Genomic DNA, 18236 nt, shown 5'->3' on the forward strand with positions numbered 1-18236 from the left:
CCGGTGCAGTGATCATAGGCCTTTCCTGACACAGTCCCAGGGCCAGGGCCAGGGTTTTGCAATCCGCAGAGCCCTTGAGGTGCACTGAGGGGTGAGGGTATATGACAACAGAGGGATGATGGCTTACTGCTGTTCTTAGGGTGAGGGTAGTTGCATGATTGGCACGGTATCAGGTATGTATGGAAGGGGATGCTGTGGTTGTACAGGAAGGATGTTGGCAGGTGTGCAGTGTGTAATGGTAATTTCACTGTTAATCTGGCCTATCTATTTTGGAATGACCTTTCGTCTTCTTCCAATAGATGGTCATCTCATTAGATCACCAGACCGTCAATTGACTGGATCAGTTTAGCATGCTTTAAGGGTTTTATTGTTGGCAGAAAGCATGCCATGATTCCTCCAGTTAATCTTCTGCTCAACTAACCCATTCCTGACATAATCAGAGTCAGTGATTATGACCAGTTCATTCAGTTGGTGGTGCACTGCAGTGAGGATGGCTTGATGAACTTCCATCAACTCTGCAACCTGACTACTTTGGGGTCCTATTTTGTAACCAGCAGAGGGTTCTGGGGTGTCATTCACCCAGGCGTTCCCATTCCTGGAGGGCACGGGTGCACCCTGAGTGGTGCAGGCAACGGAATCGAGCCTTCAAGAGGCCAAAGGTCTGCTGAATTGTTGTCCATGTACCAATGTGTGCATGATTGTAGGCTGTCTCATGGTGTCATCGGCCATATGGGTTTGGCTGTGGTAGGGTTGGCTGCTTCTGGGGTGGTGGTACTTTGTGCCTGCCCTATTAGTATGGTCTGTCATGTGCAGGTGCAAGTTGTAGAATGTGTCACTGGTGACGGCTGGGTGTGTCGGGAGGGTGCTGGTGGAGGCTGTCTAGGGTGTGGCTGTGTTATGGTGTGCATGGGTCACAGTGAGGTGGCTTTTGTTTAGCTGAGATCAGGGCCGGCATGGGTCTCAGGCCATATTGCATGATTGGCACGGTATCAGGCATTTCACTTTTATTGGTGTAAGGTTGTGATGGAAGGGTAGGGCAGGTGGGGTGGAATGTGTTGGGATGACCATTCAATTTTGTTGTTCCCAGTGTCTCTTCAAAGATGGGTAAGTGATGTGGAGGTGGGGGGAAGTCAGAATTGCTCTTGAGCAAGTTAGTCTGGTAGCTGGGCAATCTAATTGGTATGGCTGGTTCCAGCCGGGTGTCTTGGGTGCATGAATGCCTGTGAGTCTGTGATGGGTGCACATAGCACCTGGTACATGCATGCCTGGGGGGTAGGGGGTCGTGTATGTGTGTGTGTCCATAGCATCATCGACTGTGCAGATACCGGTGTTCAGTGGGCATATGTGTATGTGGATATTTCCGGTGTTTGTGTCTGTGTCCTCGGATGGGATCCATGTGACGCCATTCACTATATGGGTTCAGTGTGACCTTGAGCTATTAAGTGGGACGAGAGTTCTTGTATGGCGCTATTCATGTGCATGTCTACTGTGTTTGTTCTGTCGTGGCACGTTCTACTCACCATCCTCGTCAGGTGTCCCTGCTCCGGCCTCTGCTAATCTGATTCCTTCTATTTCCTCTAGGTGCACCATGCTGCTGCACTTGTCCTGCCATGGCATCAGTCGGATGGTTGACGAGGTTCCCCACCAATGGCCATGCATTGCTTGCTGTGGGCCGATAACAGGTTTATGACCCTCAGGTGGCCTCTGCTTGTGGCACTCACGTACTGTGCAGGGTGTTGTTTCCACAGCTGACACCTTTTGGACTACTTCCTCCCAGATTGCATTCTTCCTGATTTGGGTGGTGCAACTGTGGTCAGTGGCAAACAACTCTCTTGCATATTCTGCTATGCAGTCCATTAGGATGGTCAACTCGGGCTCAATGATGCGTGGCGTGCGCTAATTTCTCTCTGGGATGCAAGATGCCATGGCTGGCGGTGTGCTGGCCGTGTCTGCAGGTCCGGATGGTTAGTCGAAGTTGTGTTTTACAAAATGGCCACCAGCAAGTTTCCTGTTCCCGTGATGACTGTGTTTTGGTCCCTCTGTTCCCATGACCACTGTTTCCGGTGCTGCTGTTTCCGGCACAGACATGCCGGAAACATAGCTTGCGGTGCAACCGATTTCTGGATTTTTTTATGGTGATTATGTGGTGCCGGTGCCACGTTTCTGGCATGACGTAATGCGCGTACTGAAAGGTTATACTTTTCTGGTGATTCCGTCATTACAGATAACGGAATCGGTGCCACCGGCACATCGGAAACTCTGGGATATTTGCGGCTGACTCAGAATGGAATGCCCTTGTCTATTCCGGAACAATATCCTGAAGAAGCGATATCCTGAGGACACCTCTGATTGATTGTGTAAACAATGTCCAGTACCAATTATGTAAGATTGAATGGTACTTGTCATTTGATTGATCGACTTTATGAGAAGTAGAATTCAATTTCCAAATTAACCAAGTCCCATATATCACTGTCAACTCTCTAGGGGAACAATCTGGTGATGGAAGCCATTCTCCATTCATGAAAATAGATCTTCCTCACAGTTTTAAGTGGCAATCCACACTGGAAGGGAACAGCCTACAATGTTACACCAGTACAAAATGAGAAGACACCTTGAGTCACGTGAAACCAGACAAGGAAGGACTCACTCAATGTCTGATGGACATTCAGAAACAAGGTGAACAGTTGTTTTCCCCCATTCAGTTAAATGAGGGGGAGGAGCCTGTGCTTGCCAAATTATGCCTGAATAATGGAAGGAGCTTCATCAACGAAGCATTATTCAAGAAACACCCGAAAGATCAGACCATTCCCACATTTAAATGGATTGACAAATGGGAAATAGGTCTGGAAACCTCAAATTCCAAGCATCTCCTGCCTACACGGTGTATACTAAATATGTCCATTGGCGACAAAAGCATATAACATGATTGTTGGGTCGTGAGAGATGTCCATTCTGCCTTTTACTTAGTATCTCATTGGGCACTTTCTAGGTGTGATTCAATGCAATACTAACACTTTTCAAAGAGTGTGATGCAGGCTAAAAGTTCACGATATCTCACAAACACATCCAACTCCATTGTTAAGAATATTCGCACACACATCAGGCCATGGCTGAAGTAAAGCATTGTACAAAATATTTGTACATTACATCAGCCAAACTCAAGATATTCACTTTTTAAGGTACGATAGACTTTGTTAAAAAGGCACATATGAATGTGTTACAAAGAGAGTAGTTAGGGAGAGACTGGGTCCATGTGTCTATTCTTCTGTATATAGTGACATGATGACACATTTTTGGGTGAAATTCTCTATTGATACACGTATGTCTCAGACTCAGGCTTTTGAGCCTTCCACAATGCCAGCGTGTCATTGTGAGTCTAAACCATGCACAAGGCAATAGTAGAACAAATTCTCTTCTAGTTACTCGTTGATGATTTTATAATCAGAAAGGCTGGGGGAACTACACACATTTTTAAATATGGGTGGGTTTTGAACTGTGTCTCCTCTGAAGGCAAAGTCATAGGCCAACTAGAAATGCCCATAGCCTTGTTTCCACATTCATAACCCAATTCACACCAAACAGAAACTAACTTGAACCTACAAGGAACAAACATGGACACGCACAGCATCAGTATAGAAAACAAACACAAATTTACAGTTAACACATCAACTTATTAACACATTAAGAATAGTGCAAAAGGGAAGATGACTTAAGTGTTCAACTATGTTGGTTTCATCGTATGTAGTATGTTATTTGTTTTTATGTTATTTGTTAATGGTGAAGTTATGTTTAATAGTAGATTAAACCTTTGCATTGTCCTTCCCAATATTTATCAATATTTATGTGCTTCACCTTTTTATACACAGTAACATTATTTTATTTCTTCTCTAATACATAGCATACGGTGTGAACAAGTTTCTATGGTTTCTTGTTAAAGAAACATTAATGGATTGTGGGATAAAAACTATGCCTGCATGATGACCTGTCACAGTGGTAGAAATGTCCAATGATTAAATAGGAAGACACGTACAATTGAAAAAAGAAAATACATACCTTTTTAGTAATACACTACTTTTCTACTTTGGCCCGACTACACTGATTGTGATACTTCTACCTGATGCACTGTTATGCTGGATGATAGATTACACATTAAGTGCTGCAATCCAGCATGGGGGACTGCCATGACATTGAGTTTGAATCCCAGAAAACCATTGATCCTTCCGAGGTGGATACACTGAGTATCAAACATTGGTTAATACGGACATATATTAATGCAGTGCTTAGACATAGGAGTAATCTATCATCAAACATTAAATAACAACCCGAAATTATTATAATTGTTATTTTTATTCTCATTTTCTTTAGGTCTCTAGTTGCTCATTTTAAGTATAGCCATGTCTTGTTTGGTGACTTTCATTTTATGTTCTTGAACTATTGGACACTACCAAGCACAATACTATGTTTTATATATGTCTAGCTTCATGCAAACATGTATGCATAAATAACAGAAGCATAAAGTATGAATGCGTTAGTAGTATTATAACAATTATAATCAGATGCAGCCTTATTATCATCATCATTAAGAGACAGTTCACATGTTTACAATTTGGTATTCAATATGTTCCCAAAATATTCGAATCCCAACCAAAATAACTTTATCATCTCTTCATTCATCAGACACACCTATAACCACATTTTTAATTCATTAGAGTCATGCATATCTTACCCACAGAGACCACAGTGCCTGACTCACTCTGTGCCATCTACTCATAGTCGAACATGAGATTATACAAAATGTCAACAACACATGTGTTTCCATGCATAATGCAATGCCGATAAACTGAAGGCAACTTCGCCCAGGTCCACACATTTACAACATTTTGAATGCGTTGAAACAATGTAGGATGTAAATCTTTCTTTGTCAAAAACACAGGAGCATTCTAAGTAATCATGGCTCCCATCTATAGAAGAGTTTGGCTGGCATAGTCAGTAGTTTGTTTAAGGTTTTCCAATAGGCACGATTATTAACAGAATATCTTCACTTTCATTTGTTTTTAATGACTATTTTAGTAACATCTGTGTGCATTTTAGGAATATCAGGGACTGAGGCATTTTTGGCCATATCTACCTGGTCGACAGAAAGGCAATTTGCCAACTCTTGTTTTAATGTGGTAAAATGGTAGGTGAGAATAGTTTGCCACTCTTCGTTTAGCCATAGAAGTTCATCCTAATTGAATAGAACCAATTCAATTAAGTTACTTCTGGGCAAACATAGACATGTATAGATATATATGGAAAGATCGGTTCTTAAGTTGGAGTAAGCAGGCAGAGGGAGCGAGTAGTGTACTCAAAATATGCTATATCGAGCCTCCAGAAACAACTTTACTTGATGTACCTGTCATATTCTCAAAAATGACAGCCATATTTGTTTGATAATATTTATTTTACAGCAATTTTATTGACTTGATTTTCTACATGGTATCATTCTTCCATAGAATGTTCCCTTTTCTCAATGTTTATATGTGTGCCTTGTCTAATCAATTAACACATTATTTTTCTAAGCTACTGCCAATTTACACTAATGTTGATGCACATACGTGCTCTGTGCTTTTGTGGTATATTCCATATTGATTTGTCACTAACATGGTCTCTGTTATATTTATGTAATTGTACTAAACACAATCTATCCATTGCTAAGCTGTTTTTGTCATTGCTTCCGATAGGTGAGTGTGATCCTAACATTGATGGTGCCATATAAGGAGATTGATACCGAGTCCCCTCTAATGGAGATGTTTGTCCTTCATGGCTTCTATGCTGCCAGGTTCATTGTGGCGATAGGATCTGTGGCAGGACTGACTGTGAGCTTGCTGGGCTCCCTTTTCCCACTGCCTCGAGTTATATATGCAATGGCTGGAGATGGACTGCTTTTTAGGTTTGTAGAAGGTCTTCCATGATTTTCTTTTTCTCTGTCGTTTAGTATCTCCTTTTGTTTTAATGGCATGTGGGTTGTCTGTGTATACTTATCACAGACTCAATCACAGAATATATACATTTGTATCTATTTAGAGATGGCGGGGAATATTTCAGGGAGATTTACATCGGTCAACACAAGTTGATTGTTATATAAACCGAGATGTGGGTAAACGGGATTTGGAAATAGAAATATTGGAGTTGTTATAATGTGGAACAGTAAATGGCATCCTTATTAGTTACATGTTCAGATATTTACACTTATACGGTTCACTGTATTCGGAGAAGGAGATTAAAATGGGTGGTGTATGGTCCAAAGGGTAAAGATTGGAGTGTTCTCAAGGAAGGGAAGTTGATTCTTAAGGGCAGCCATGAAGTTGGTCGCATAAAACCTGTCCTTGATACTTTTGGGTGGGGGCATCACTTAGCGGAAAAGGGAGTTGCAGGAGGGAAAGTGAGAGGCTGCACAATGTGGGAAGCGGATGGTTCAGAGTCTAGGAGAGATGGTCCTAAGGAGGAGAGTATCAAAAGATAGCCATGCTTGGTGGGTGTAGCTTAGAGTTAGGTTTGTAGACAAGGAGAAGGAGTTTGGGAAGTGAGTGATTTTCCAAGCATAGTCACTCCACATAAAGGCATTGGGGTTCATTACAGGTTGACCGGTACAGTAATATTGTGACAGTATTTACAATTGCCGGCACATTCCCGCATCAGCCTATGATTTGGCCAGTTAGCTTTGCAGTTAAGAGTTGGAGGTCATTCCACCACCTTACTGGCAAAAAGCATTGGTATTACAGGTGCCGGTAATACCTGCACCTGTCATACTGGAAGAATCTCCCATGGAGTCCAATGGGACTTCATGAAATGGGGATTTACACCGGCTACCAAAACCTGTAATCTATCGGCAATAATGCCGGACCAAATGACAGTAACAGTAATTCCATTTGGTGGTATCTCAGCAGATTTACCACCGAGACTCCACCAAACTTGTAATGCTTCCCAATGTGGAAAGGGTGAAGAATATGGTAATTTGTAGAGGGTAGGTGCAGCAATGTTTAGTGTTTTCTGCAGAGGTACAATGGAGTAGAGGTGGACTCCTAGTAGGAGGCTGGAATATATTGTTCAGTCTGCCAATGACTAAGGGGGTCATCACAAGTTGGTCAGTATCCCAGTGGTAAATCTGCCAGGATACAGCTCAAAGCAAATAGTGTTACAGCAACTAGAATTGGCACGATTAGCGCTGGATCCCGAGTAGCGGCAAGGCTGTAAATCCATAGGACTCTACCGGCATTTTCGTCTGGGTGGAAAGTCAGCAAATTTACCTCCAACTTGAAGCTGGAGGTGAATCTGCCAACTTTCCGCCCAAATAATAGCGTTACTGCTGCTTTTCTCTACCCCTCTGCCCAACCCAGGATGAGGTCCTAGATGAATAGAAATCAGTTTTTTAGTAGCTTAAAGTTGGTTTTGCACAGATTGACATACAAGAGGTTAGGAAGCAGGGGGTCTATGAACCAGATGAGGGCAGCACAATGTGTGCCAGATAATGAATGGGAAGGGGTTAGGGGTAAATAGGATTTTAGAACAACTCTAGGAGTTGTGTGGGGACGTGGGTCAAGGGGCAAACCAAAGCCATTCAATGGGTCTGATTGGATGGAAGACAAATTACAAACGTATTAAAATCTATGTGTAGCTTGATAATGAAGCAACAAAACATAGATACAAACCCCCACCATGATCAAGTATAAGGCTAAGTGCCATCTTGCAGGGGCTTTTGCAGACTTCATGTGGGCAAACGTTTTTCTGGTGGTGTTTGCATGTTATGCTGTTTTCTAAGTCCTCAAAATGTATATTGCACTCCGATCTTTCATTTAAACCCTATATAATGCCATCTTTTATGTTTATTATGTTATTTTATGTTATGCTATTTGGTTTTATGCCATGGTCCACCACCATTTGCATGGCCTCGTGGTGCTTTACAGTGGATTTGAAAGATTCAGGGCTGGGTTTTTTCAGTGGGCAAATAAGGGAAATGAAAGATAGGTTTTCTGTTACATTGATGCATGTATTTTGCAGTACAGGTTTGCTGTGTGTGGGTCTGTTTCTAGATGATTCATGTCAAAAGAAATTGAGGTGCCTTTGTCCAGATGGGAGCCCCACTTCTCAGTTGTGTATGGATGCATTGGCCAAAGTTGGTTGGAGAGATGTTGTATTCTGATTTTGGATATCGGTTGGGAGGGGTGTTGCCTGTGTGAGCCACTTAGCTGGTATCTGTATTGTGCATTGCAATGTTGAATTTGAGCAAGTAGGTATGAGGAGCAGTCAGTGTGGCCTTTGATTGGAATTTGGGGCATTTGAAAAGTCCTGGTATTCTTGCACCTCCCTTTGCGTGATTTACATGAGATATCCCGAGGCCCCATGAAATTGGTTGGTGTTCTTAGTAGTCAACAGCATGCAACAACGTCTTCTAAATCACACTGAGAGAAGAGTAGCTAATTCTTAAATGTGGTCACTATGTGCAAATAAATGATGTGTCCTTATAAATGAGTTCAAGCATTGAATCAAGTTCTTGTCATCTGTCAACCGGACCACCTTGCCCATGGCTAATGGAAAGCACTCTTGCTCTCTTCGGTTGTTCTTCATGCTGCTGTCACATTAAACCTGGTGGCCAAGAAACAGATCACATCATGCTCATCTTGATCCAGCTGCTCTGGCTCACTCTCGAAGTCCATACCCAATTTAAAAACATTAGTTTTGTGTTCTGACCACTTCATTCTAGATGTCCAGCCTGCATGGCTAGGAAATGTACAAGCTCGATGGCTATAGAGATTTGATAATTGAATTGAATTGTAGCCTTGTTTAGAAGTTCAACTTTGCTAGGATTCTGCTATGTCCAAGTCTGCACTTCCATGTACAATACACTCTTTTGGAATGCTCTTCCAATGTCCTTTAGGACTATGCCTGCGCATCAGCCTTCTGCAATACAATTAAACTTGTGGTTGTGAAAATGCCTTATGGGATAATTGCGATTTCTTTTAAAATAATGGCCAACTTTGGAGTAACTGTGCACCTATAACATCTCTATGTGATGGCGTGTTGTTGTCCCAGTAGTCCTGGAGGGCAAGCCACATCAGCGGGCTTGATGGCCTGGCAGATTGCATGGCCAGGACCTAGCTCAATACTTACAAATATGTGCTGGGGTAAATAACTTAGACATTAGATGGCTGTTGTATATGTTACAGGGCATACAGCTATAATTCAAATATTTCCAAGTTATTGCTTAAAGGTAATCCTATCAGATGCACAAGACAACTTCACTGCGAAATATGGCCACAATGGGATAGAAGATGATGTCCTAGTAGATGTATGTAATAAAGATAACTGCATGCTGGTGCTGGACAATTTGTCTGAAATTCAAATGGATCCACAGTAACATTATGAATGTGGCATGGATAGCCGTCTGACTTTAGGATGGCAATACATTTGTGTATTGCATCTATGCGTGCAGATCTAGATTAGGAATGTTCCAAAATGACTGACCTAGGTCTCTGTATCACAGAGGTCAGGTGAATGGCAATCAGTCCCCACGCGTGTCCTCCACCAGCTCCTGGCACACACCAGGCCACATCTCCAGTGACCCCCTTGCCAGGCACTCGGCAATAGGACATCCACACAGAAAATCACATGCCTGACACCCCTTTAGATGTCATAACAAGGGCAATTGGCAATAACTGTTTGTGTACTATTGTCAATATATGGTTTCATTACAGAAATAAGTAGTAGTGGATCAAATAACTCCTGTTAGAAAAGCCTGATTGTACCTGCCAGTATCAGTTAGTATCTAGTCTGTGGGCATCTTTGCCTGTCCTGGCAGTGTGAGTGAGGGTGCAGAATCGGTTGGGCTGCATTATCACGGGAGCTTGCATTATTCCCAACTGAGCAGAAATCATCAACCTGCACTCCTCTATTTATCACCAATCTCTTCAGGCTAAGATTTTAAATGTTGTTAAAGTTGAATTATATATACTTCAGGTGCAGGGGAGATAAAAATCAAATATACAAAAAAGGTAGCAAGCGCCCCTCTCTCGAAAGAACAAGGCATGATAACCTGTTCAGCGGTTATTAACCACATTGAGAGTTCGCAGCCATTGCTTTTTGCTCACTGTACCTTCACAGATGGGAAATATCCATTTGCATATCAGCCTTTGTCCTGCCCAGGGGCAGTCCAGCACCAAAATGCTATGGCAATTCCTCTCTGAACAAGAGTACCATCAGCAACCCCATACACGTGTTTCAGCCTAGTAGGGCCTCATCAGTGAGGTGAAGCTGAGCCTCTCTAAGCACAGTGAGCAGGGAGTCCACGTCTGGTTGCCCCCAGGTAACCTAGGGTGACCAACCCCAAGTTCCTTTCAAAAATACAAAAAAGGTAGCAGGCGCCCCTCTCTCGAAATCAACCCTGGCATATGTGTTGGAAAATATGGGAAACAAACAATATGTTCTCACTAAGGGAAGTTCCGCCCAGTGCACACTATCAAAGGCTCAATAAATGAGTCCAAAACTTTTAACGATACAATGGGACTCATTACGATTTTGGAGGTACCCATCCTGCTTCCAGCAGCATGGCTTCCCCCAAACAGGGTACCGGGACTGGGTCCCAAAAGTAGGGAATTACTGGGCCATACCGAATTTAGTGGGCCCGGTAATTCCCATTTTCGGGACCCAGAACCGGTACATCCCCATTCCCATTAGTGCCCTCATAGGAGGATGCTAACAACGGGCCCGTTAATGACTGGCCTGCTAGCGGGTCCCGCTAAGGATGCCTGATCTGACCTGACCTGGTCTATGCAAGATGACATGAATAATAACGCATTAGGCTAGCATGTGTACTTAGAATGATAATTTGAGACAGAACTGTTTTTTAGGTGGACTATGTTAAAACCACTGTGAAGCATACCAGACCGTGATTCTGAACAACTTAACTCTAGTGGGAACACGGCAAAACATTTGGACAGTACTTGACTGAATCAAGTAACACACCAGACCGGTGTTGTTGACTACAATTTGGGTAAGCTTGGTGCATCTAAGGGTGTAATTTAGCAAACACAGACTGAGAGTTTGAATAGTATGTTTAACAGTACAACTGATGGTTTATAGTCATAATGTCGAAAAAAAAATGTCGACAAACAAAAATGTCGAAAAAAAAATGTCGAAAACAATAATGTCGACATCCTATACTTATAATGTAAAAAGTCATTTTTTAGAAAAAAAAATGTCGACAAAAAAATGTCACTTAGAACTATCAACACCTCACCCAACACCCCCCTGCCACCCCCCCCCCCCACACCCCCACCACCACCCTCCCACCCCTCATACTCAACACATTCTAATTATATATTTATTTATTTATTTTTTCAATAAATAAATAAATAACCAAAAAGAGTATCATTTACTATTGGGGGGGTCCCCCCCAACCCCCCCTCCCCCAACACCCCCCTGCCACCCCCCCAACCACCCTCTCACCCCTCATACTCAACACATTCTAATTATATATTTATTTATTTATTTATTTTTTCAATAAATAAATAACCAAAAAGAGTTTAATTTTCTATGGGGGGGTCCCCCCCAACCCCCCTCACCCAACACCCCCCTCCCACCTCCCCACACCCCCCAACCACCCTCTCACCCTCATTTTCAACACATAGTAATTATATATTTATTTATTTATTTATTTATTCAAATATTAAATAAATTAAAAAAGTATCATTTACTATGGGGATGTCCCCCCAACCCCTCTCACCCAAGAACCCCTGCCACCCCCCCACACCTCCCACCCCTCATACTCAACACATCTTAGTTATATATATTTATTTATTTATTAATACAATAAATACAAAATTTCGAAAAAATATCGAAAAAGGTCGACATTATTGTTTGTCGACATTATTTTTTTAGACATTTATTTTTCGACATTTTGACTGTCGACATTATTGGTGTCGACATTATGACTGCACACCCAACTGATATACAACTGGTTACGGTGTTTCATAAATGATCCTGGTTTTACTATCATAAAAGGTTAAGTGTTCTCAAGACAAACTTTTCAGCCAAAGGACCAAATCATGTAATGCTGATGATAAAATTATTGATATGAATGTACTTGAAGGAACTTTTGAGATATGTTTTTGATGATGGAATCTAAATTGTAAAACACTGTAACAACATAAGTGTAATACACTTATATGTAAATCATTAATAATTTTTTTTGGGACATTTCTTCTAGATATATTTTGAATTTGATAAATTTGCCCCTGAAGAAGAGAAAACTCTCGAAACGCATTGGGCGAAAAATAAACAGCTTATGTTTTACCCCAAACAAGATTGTGTTAGTTTATCTAATACTGAACTGATTAATGAATGTGTGTTCATAAAATATCATTGAGCAAATTTATTTTGAACAATCTACACATTGCATCTTTAAAAGTTTTGGACTCATTTATTGAGCCTTTGATAGTGTGCAGGGGACGGAAGTTCCCTCAGTGAGAACTTATTGTTTTTTTCACATTATTCCTAACCGGCCCTGCCAACACGTTCTGCCGGCATTGATTTCTAGTTTGGTATACCTGAGCCAGCAGCGAGGTCCAATTTTGGACCAATCTGTGACTTGTTACAAAATAGTAAAGATTTCACGTAGCACATTTAATCCAAATTGAAGGCGAAAGACCTGATAATTGATGTCTCAATCATGGAACTACCCAGTGAAGGAAGTGAGGAAAGGGCATATTGCAAGGAAGTGTAAACAGTGGGGAATTGCACACCAAGATATATGTATATTTTGTACTGTTTTAATATGAGTGTGTACAACATCATTTACATTGGCTCTGAGGCAGTTCCACTGTCAGTGGGCATCTTCCAAAGATGATGCCCTCCCATAAAAAGTCGGCTGTTAGCTCACTGTTTTGTGAGGATTCCACCTCCAACAAAAAGCCATTTTGATTTAGATGTTTAGCTATGAAGGAAATAGTGTCAAGGTAGTGTCAAGGTTGGGCTTGCTATGGCATTTCCATGTTTCCATTTTTCAATGAATACAGTGATAAAATGTCCAACAAGCATTTGCAACCTGTGAGCTGTGAGGAACAGCATGAGTGGCTAAAATATAAAACATGTTAAGGCCTTCCAGAATTATAGCAATGTAGCTAGGTCCCCTTGGTTTTTCAAGGAGTTTCTTATGGTAGCTATGTGGAAAAAGGGCATGCGGTAGGCCGTCACATACTTGATCAAGGGATCCAGATTTATTTGTTATGGCTGACCAGAGAGTTGGGCAGAAAATATGTTGAGAATGATCTTCATGTCGGAGCCCACCCCATTCTAAGCATATGATAACAGGTGTTACTATCACCCGATTTAATGGTATTTATATTATCAACCCCAAATGGATGAAGGTCTGAATCAACCCTGCGACTGGATTTGTACTTGGAAATGAAAGATGGCCCCCTATCTTAAGCGACCACAAACATCATGAGCTGTCCAATAATCATCAAGACATTGAACTTAACTCTAGGAAGGACAAGAAGCAAACAAAGCAATCTTAAAATGCGGGTTTTATTCTCTCCTCGGTGTATTCATTACTTTTCAAACTAAATGTGAGCCATCAGCAGACATTCTATAAGAAATGCGGGCATGCCATACAGTAAGGATTTGCTGCAATCAAGTTGAAAGACTAATACAGCTCTAGCTATGGTGGCACAGTGGGACTCTGAAAAATGGCCAAATCTGTACAAATGTCTAACATAATAGTAGATATTTGATTAACCACAGACATGTATAGATGAACATCACCATTAGTCAAAGTGTTCTAACAGTCATTTGGATAGTGATCTCTGTTTTGGCTGCACTGAAGAAACGGAATGTTGTATAGAGATCACTATCCAAATGTCTGTTAGAACTCTTTGACTAATGGTGATCTTCACCTATATATGTCTGTGGTTTGTGATTTATTTGATGGGCCACATGTGAAAACACTGATAAACACAGATACCAATATTTGAGCAATGGAAAATAGCATCAGAATTAAAGAGCTATCAACATTGAAAATAAGAAATGCTCAATATGAGGATAGTTTGTAGGATCAATAACCAAAACACTGAAAGATAAAAAACAATCCCAAATAGGCCAAATATTCGATACACCATTTGTAAGGAAAACAACATTTTATTACATGCAAAAAGTATCAGACTGTCCCATAGAACCAAACTAACACAGAGCTCGTCCCACCGAAGGAATTCGATTTTTAAAACAGAAAAACGCAAATTAACAAAAAATGCATAATAAAGATTCCAACATGATGTTGCACTCCCTATTGGCTAACACCTATATACATTTCTAATTATCCTCTATAGTCCATTGCCCTATTGATCACACATTATCCAAAACATATTCCCCTAAACACGTGACCTACTACATCATCACTAGATGTTGATTGACTTGCAAAGTACATTGTTACCATAATACATTGCTTTAATAAGTAAATAAAACTGACCTTGATGTGAACCCCTCCAAAAGAGCCTGATCAAAGTGTGAATAGCGAGGTCAACTCTGATTGTTAAAACAATGGGATTCCTTATTATACCAGACACTGTGGCATGCGCAGATAAAACTCCCTGCCCTTGTAGATACATGTATTGGCAACACCTCGGATCCTCCCATCACAAATCACGGTACAGCCCTAGCACATCTCCCCCTTATCTCTCTGGGAAACCATGAATGATGTGATCGGGCACCACTCTTATGTTTGAATTTTACTTATGTTTTGATACATAGTGTGCAGCACCTGCAGTTCAAATAGGATGGCTGTTGTTCAGGTGAGGGAATTGAAGCTCCAAATCTTCACCAACCTATCGGCATTACAAAACCTTGTGCCCTGTTTACATGAATTCATTCTTCAAAGGGTGCATAACCACCCTTCCTGCCTGGAGCTAAAATTCCTTTCCCAACTACTTCGAGCTCTGTAACTGCACTCCATTAACTGTTATTGGCACAGTGCGGCTGCCTGTGGACTTGGCAGCATAACTTCTCTCTGGGGGGGTTGAAGGGGCACTCATCTCTGAATCCACTGGCCAGAGCAGCAGCTCACATTAAAGCCTGTTTCTCGTACTTTCACAAACACATCCTGTAACTGCCCTTAAATCCAACATAGGAGAATTCCTGCTACCATATAGTGCCAGAGCTTGCCTTTACTGCAACACTTCTCTGACTCATCTCACACACCTACATATGTCAGCTACCTACTAGCACATCTCTTGAAACATAACATCATATACTACTTCTAAATGCAAAATACATCAAACTGACTTTAAACTCTGCAACCGCAACATAAATACATTGTTGCTCTGTCTGTGTGGCTGTAGGTGTTCCTAATGTATCAACGCTAATGACAAATGTATACATGCACATTCTGCCACACCCACCATGAACTGCCAGTACTAGACAGCCTGCTAATATCTTTTGCGCAGTCTAAATCACTTTGCCTGCCTTGGACATTACAATTGCATCTCAACAATACTGTGCAGGATACATTTGGCATGTGATATGCTCCCATAATTAATTTGCATAACAGAATTTTTCAATTATTGATGATGGTGTAATTTAATATGCTTTTATGACTTGTGATTTTACTGATGTCCTATGCATCATGTGCATACTATTTATATATATGGATGTTTGACTAAACTAGACATGTTTTCAATTGCTTTAAGTATGACATTTGTACAACTGACAATCTCATTATTAACATGATTTTTCATTCTATTGTTTTCCAATTTATGTTTAGATTTTTAGCCCATGTAAGCTCCTACACCGAGACCCCTGTTGTAGCCTGTATCGTCTCAGGATTCCTGGCCTCACTGCTCGCCTTGCTGGTCAGTCTAAGAGATTTGATTGAAATGATGTCCATTGGCACTCTCTTGGCATACACGTTGGTCTCCGTTTGTGTCTTGCTTCTACGCTACCAGCCGGAGAGCGACATTGATGGCTTTGTCAAATTTATTGCTGAAGAAAACACAAAGAAGAAAGAAGGGGTCTTAGCTGAGTGTGAAAAGGAAGTGTGTTCACCAGTGAGTGAAGGGGAGGACTTTAGTGGGCCACTCACCAACACCTGTGGTGCCAAGAACTTGCCATCCCTGGGAGATAATGAAATGCTCATTGGAAAATCAGACAAATCAAACTACAATATAAACCACCCCAACTACGGTACTGTCGACATGTCCTCAGGGATCGAGGCAGATGAGTCAGAAAATATCTATCTGATAAAGTTAAAAAAGTTGATAGGTCCCCGTTATTATACCATGAGAATTCGCCTTGGACTACCTGGGAAAATGGATCGTCCCACAGTTGCCACTGGCCGCACGGTGACCACATGTGTCATGTTGCTTTTTGTGATGATGTTTGTTTTCTGCTCTTTCATCATTTTTGGCTCAACATTTGTTTACGAGCAGAGCTGGTGGGCTATTATCCTCGTTATCATCATGCTACTGCTGATACTTGGCCTGGTGTTTGTAATCCTGCAACAGCCTGAAAACCCCAAAAAGTTGCCCTACATGGCACCTTGCGTGCCATTTGTCCCTACCTTTGCCATGCTGGTGAACGTCTATCTCATGCTGAAGCTTTCCACCGTGACCTGGATCCGGTTTGCTGTCTGGTGCTTTGTGGGTAAGGTCAAAGTCTATTCATTTATTTGGAACTGGCTGCAAATAATGTCTGAATGGGTGAAGGAGTCCCTAATCAGTCATGACCCAACATCTGCTTATCACCAGCTACCCCTCTCAATATGATATCTAAAATGGGGCGATTAACTTTAACAAATGTCTTACCAGTTAAAGCCGTAGCAATGGTAGTGTTTAGTCTTGTGTTCTCAATTTACACAAACCGAGTCATGGGAAAAGTGTTTTTTGTTTCCTACAGGGGTTCTACACCTACCACACACATTGATATCTGCATTTGCTAGTGCTCATTTGCTGATTAATTCCCAATGGCAGTACAGTTTTTCTGCAGGCAGAATTCATGGAGTTACAGAACAAGAAGAACAGTACGTTTGCATGTAGTACAAGTGGAAATTGCCAATGATGGAAGTTACAGCAGAGCAGTATTTTGCCACTGTTGGAGGTATTTATCAAGTTGATGCAAGAAGGCTTGGAATACTTAATTGCAAGCCACATTAGGAGTATGGAGGTGCAGTAAAAATTGTGATAAAGCGGCAGTTTTTCTGTATTGCAACTTTATCACCACATTACTGCACTGCCATACTATGAGGTTTGGATGTAAAGTGGAGAATCTACCTCTGTCATTTTGCTGGTAATAGATCGTCCATTTTACCCCCAAAAATATGCATAACTACTGCTGCGGAATTGCCACCACTGAATTACCACTCATGGAAATTCTACAGACTCCAAACATGGGGCAATCACCTATAATCCTGTTGTAATACCAAGAGAGTGAGTGGCAGAAATGATAAACAAGTTTGGTAGTATTTCCAGAGATGTACTTGCCAATTACCACAAAACTCATAATGAGGCCCATAATATGTGAGTGCATTTATGATCTGTCTATTCAGTGCTCGGATAAGATTTTGGGGTAGGAGTATTTTAATCCCTATTTTTAAACTTTGAGAGTAAATGTAATGTCAATGGTGTGAACATTAGCTTTCTTCTTCACAAGAGAGTACAACTTATTTGACATCTTGCAGACACATGCAAAAAGTTAAAACTTCATGGAACTCATTATCACGCGGCAGCAGTCCAAATTGTAATAGAAAAGGATGTTTACCTCACAATTAACAGAAAAAGCAAAGAGTGCAGTAGAACAAACACGCTCTCACCAATGGAACAGATGAGCAATAACGATTTGAGCCTCCCCTGCATGTAAATAATAGCTACAACAGCAGCATAAACCATTTAACGCTTCACTCACACAGAACAGGTCAAAATGTATTGGTGCCATTCAGGCCTCCCTCACACAAACAGAAACGATGAATCAGGGAAACACCAATACAATAATTCATCATGTAGAATAGGTGGAGTGGATCAGCACAAGGTAAATCAAGGGTAGAAGATACCCACCCAGTGACTAGATATGGAATGAATGTATTTAATTTATTTAGTCATTTGTATAGTGCACAAAACCCAGAGTCATCTAGGCATTTTTAGCTGAAGAAAGTTGTTTACTTACAAAAAGGTGACACTTTTGGGAACACAGTTTGGAAAGCCTTGCCTCGTGGTGCG

The 18236-nt window shown here is 41.3% G+C and overlaps 1 protein-coding gene across 2 annotated transcripts in view; it reads left to right on the forward strand.

Annotated features, from left to right (window-relative positions):
• Nucleotides 1–18236, forward strand: part of SLC7A14 (solute carrier family 7 member 14) — a 724481-nt gene that overhangs the window by 673629 nt on the left and 32616 nt on the right. For both annotated transcript variants that reach the window (XM_069618764.1, XM_069618763.1), the window contains exons 7-8: nt 5724–5932; nt 15791–16668. In XM_069618764.1, the coding sequence (XP_069474865.1) occupies nt 5724–5932; nt 15791–16668 (1087 nt within the window). The remainder of the gene's footprint in view (nt 1–5723; nt 5933–15790; nt 16669–18236) is intronic.

The sequence above is a fragment of the Ambystoma mexicanum genome, chromosome 10 (assembly GCF_040938575.1).
Source record: "Ambystoma mexicanum isolate Mex_15411 chromosome 10, UKY_AmexF1_1, whole genome shotgun sequence".
In the NCBI taxonomy this organism is placed as follows: domain Eukaryota; kingdom Metazoa; phylum Chordata; class Amphibia; order Caudata; family Ambystomatidae; genus Ambystoma; species Ambystoma mexicanum.